At 47.3% G+C, this 3,710-nt stretch overlaps 1 protein-coding gene across 1 annotated transcript in view; it reads right to left on the reverse strand.

The window, feature by feature from the left end:
- LOC101998397 (protein RoBo-1-like) overlaps window positions 1-3,710 on the reverse strand; it is a 4,365-nt gene continuing 655 nt past the window's right edge. The window contains 3 exon segments of the mRNA XM_013347060.1: window positions 1-191; window positions 2,101-2,229; window positions 3,158-3,298. Coding sequence (XP_013202514.1) covers window positions 1-191; window positions 2,101-2,229; window positions 3,158-3,298 — 461 coding nt within the window.

Below are 3,710 nucleotides of genomic sequence, written 5' to 3' on the forward strand. Positions count from 1 at the left end.
TCAAAGCAAGGCTTTCAATAGGAAAAGACCAGCCAGCACAGACGAGATGGACCTGAGAGGAGGGCTCCCTTTGGAGCAGAAGGTATCGATCTTTATGTTTATCCCGATGGTTATATTCTTCAAGTTGCAGGCAGATTTTGTCGCGCAGCCCATTCCGTGTATCACACGTGGGAGAAGGTTCTCAGTCACTTCTGTTAAAGAAGAGACCCAGCAGTCACTCTTCTCTCCCATATCGTCCCCCCTTCTCACCTACATCCTTCGAAAGGGAGCTCTGGGGGCTGGAGAGATGGCTCAGAGGTTAAGAGCATTGCCTGCTCTTCCAGAGGTCCTGAGTTCAATTCCCAGCAACCACATGGTGGCTCCAAACCATCTGTAATGAAATCTGGCGCCCTCCTCTGGCGTGTGGGTATACATGGAAGCAGAAAGTTGCATACATAATAAATAAATCAAGAAAGAAAGAAAGAAAGAAAGAAAGAAAGAAAGAAAGAAAGAAAGAAAGAAAGAAAGCTAGCTCTGCTCAGAAGGGCCCAGAATCCACAACTTCCACCACTGCATGAGACCATGAGCACAGCTCCGTCCACGTGGAATTGAGCCTTCTTGTCCTCTGGCCCCACTGTCTTCCCCATATAGAAGGAATCTTAAAAGGATCCTCGCATCTTAGACACAAGACTAACACTGAGGCCTCTGGGTACCCATGTACTGGGAGAGATGAGCTCAATGCAGGTGAAGAGGAAGGCCAGATGCAGGGTCTCAGCTGTTGGCTAGAACCCTTCGAGTGGGCCTGCCTTCCCCTCCCTACCCTCTCTCTCCTTCTCTAGGAGGGAAATATTGTGGATCTCCCGCAAAGTGGCATTCCTTCTTCTGAGGGCTCTGAGTTCCCTATGAGAACAACTATAGAATGCACCTTATATCTGTTTCCCAAGGTAAAGCACCCCATTGTGGATGGCTTGAATCCTCCTTTGCATTCTGTGACACCCCATTTTCTTGCTTTGTCTCAACTCATCTAGTCAATGGGCCTGTCCACTGTTCATCCCAGAACCTCTGTCAAAATTTTTCCCAACTAAAAATATAGCTTGCCCCCAGACCTCTCAAGCTCTCCGTCCACCACTTAGTTGGCTCCTAATACACCACTTGTTCCACAAAACCTTTCTATACATTGTTCAGGAAAGAGTTGCCAGCTCCTTCTTTAGCTGTGCATTCCAGAAAGAAAAATCTTACAGTTGTTTTCCCAGTTCCTGTCTCAATGGTATATGGATCCTTCATAACAAACATAATTTTCTCTTAATATATATATATATATATATATATATATATATATATATATCTTTTATATCTTTTCCTAAATCTAGAGTGACACCAGGTAGAACTTGAGTGCTTAATTGCAGGCTTTGGTGGCCACAATGGCAACAGTGGTAAAGACATCTGGACCCCAAGTGCCATCACCTCCTATACTTCTAGTGAACTATGGCTCCATTTAGGATATTACAGCAACGCAGGTGCCCAGACCTGACTCCTCTAGGGAAAGAGTTACATTCCTTCTTCAGCTTCCCTTCCCTCCCATTCTTAACCCTTATCTCCAACAAATGGCTCCTTTCAAACTGTACAGACACATGGCCCATAAGACCACTTCCTCCACATGGAGACGGGTTTCAAAGCTGGCCCACAGAGTCTCTTCCATCTCCTGGCAGCTTCCACCCGTGTCCAGTCAAGGTTACTCTAAACTACCAACAGTCTATAAGAGGAAGTGTGTTGTTTCTGGGATTAAAGCATTAAATCCACAGCTACCCTTTTCTATCTGTGTCTCTATCATTTGCCCTGAGGAAAGCCAGTGGTTAGTCAGGAGAACACAATGGTAACTATAAAGAGACCATAAGAGTAAGAATCAAAACCCACCAGAAACCACAAGTGAACTGAGAAACACAGCCCCTAGGACACACCCTGAGCCAGGACCATGCTCCTGGCCATTCTCAGGTTACAGATCTACACACGCTGAGATGCAATCGGTGTTTGCTGTGTTCAGTTGCTATGTGTGACATAGCTCACTGTCTAGAGACAAATGAGGTTGTGGTCTTAACAAGATGCTCGAGGAAGGACTCGTACCTCTTCCAGTAACCTCCACACACTTCGTCTCTACTCCGGTGCACTTCAGGGAAACCTGGTTACATGTGCCATTGTCGCTGAAGCAGGCAGGGCATTCAACACCATTGGGTTGGAGAGATGGCCGAGGCACTGAATGGAGAGAGAAGAGGGGAATAGGCAGAAGAAATAGCTGAGAATGGATCTACCCACTGTTCAGCAAACACTGGCTCTCCTCACGATTCTACCAAAAAGCACTGCAACTAGAATGATCTGGAAGGAGGCCCAGGAGAAAGACGAGCTGGAAGGAAGTCCAGGAGAAATGCCCTGCTCTGTGGGTACAGTGATGGATCTCACAGAAATCCCATGCTGTCCTCACCTTCATCAGTTACTCGGCTCTCGGTCCTGGAGGAAAAGTCATAAATAGACAGCCAGAGCTACACAGAGAAACCCTATCTCAAAAAACAAAAACAAAGGAAGAAGTCTAGATAATGGGAGAAGAGATCATCTGTTTTCTAGAAAGATGCTGGAAAGATGCTGGAAAGATTTCTAGAAAGGTGAGGAATGAGTCGGGGTGGTCACGCACACCCGAACTCCCAGCTACTCCTTTGGAGGCTGAGCGGAAGGATTGCTTGAGACTAGAGGTTCAAGACAAACTTCAGAAACACAGCAAGGCTACTTCTCAACAAAACAAAAATGAACCTGAGAAATGAAATGGGTGAGAAAGCCTGTCAGTCGGAGAGGCAGAGCAAAGCCGTTAAACCAAAAGACACTTAGAGAAAGTCCCCAAGACCAATTCCTGCCATCCGACTGTCTCTCAGTCTACCACACAGGAGAAGAGCCTGCATCTATCTCAACCCATTTTCAAGGAGCGCTCTACACAAAAGGGAGGCAAGCGTCAGTGCTGTTTCCCATCACAGAGATAAGAACACAGAGAGGCAAAGGAGACACAGAGCAAATAGCAGAGGCACGGAGCAGATAGCAGAGACACAGAGCAGATAGCAGAGACACGGAGCAGAGAGCAGAGACTTGGAGCAGATAGCGGAGACACGGAGCAGATAGCGGAGGCACAACCACTCACCCTCTTTGGGCTCTTTGTTGCACTGCTCAGTGTAGCAGCATTGGAAGTCATATGTAAACGTCCGATTGCCCCCCAGGGTTGCTGAGAACGCTAGCTCAGTACACTCGTCTTTAGAACAGCCTCTCTCATGGAGTCTTAGGTCTGTGGCTGGTTCAGCTGAGAAACAAACCCCCAAGAAATGATCTCTTCTGAGGTACAGGGAGAATGAAAGAAGCATCCAGGGGTAAGGAAGCTGTTCCTTCATTCTCTCTGTCTTTATGTTTCCTTATCTCCCAAAGGCCCTCTGTTATTGTCTCTGAGAACAAATGAACAGAGGGACACTTTGTTGCGATGGGTCTGAGATCCAGTAAAAGAGTGTTTGCTTGACGTGCATGGGGCCATGAAATTGATCCCTAGCTCCCTAGCATGACAAAAAGAAGTGTGGGTTCACTCTCCCGTAACTGTATGAGGTTGATATAAGAAACAGAGCCAAGCCGGGCGGTGGTGGCGCACGCCTTTAATCCCAGCACTCGGGAGGCAGAGGCAGGCGGATCTCTGTGAGTTCGAGACAAGC

This window comes from Microtus ochrogaster, chromosome 7 (genome assembly GCF_000317375.1).
Source record: "Microtus ochrogaster isolate Prairie Vole_2 chromosome 7, MicOch1.0, whole genome shotgun sequence".
Lineage (NCBI taxonomy): Eukaryota > Metazoa > Chordata > Mammalia > Rodentia > Cricetidae > Microtus > Microtus ochrogaster.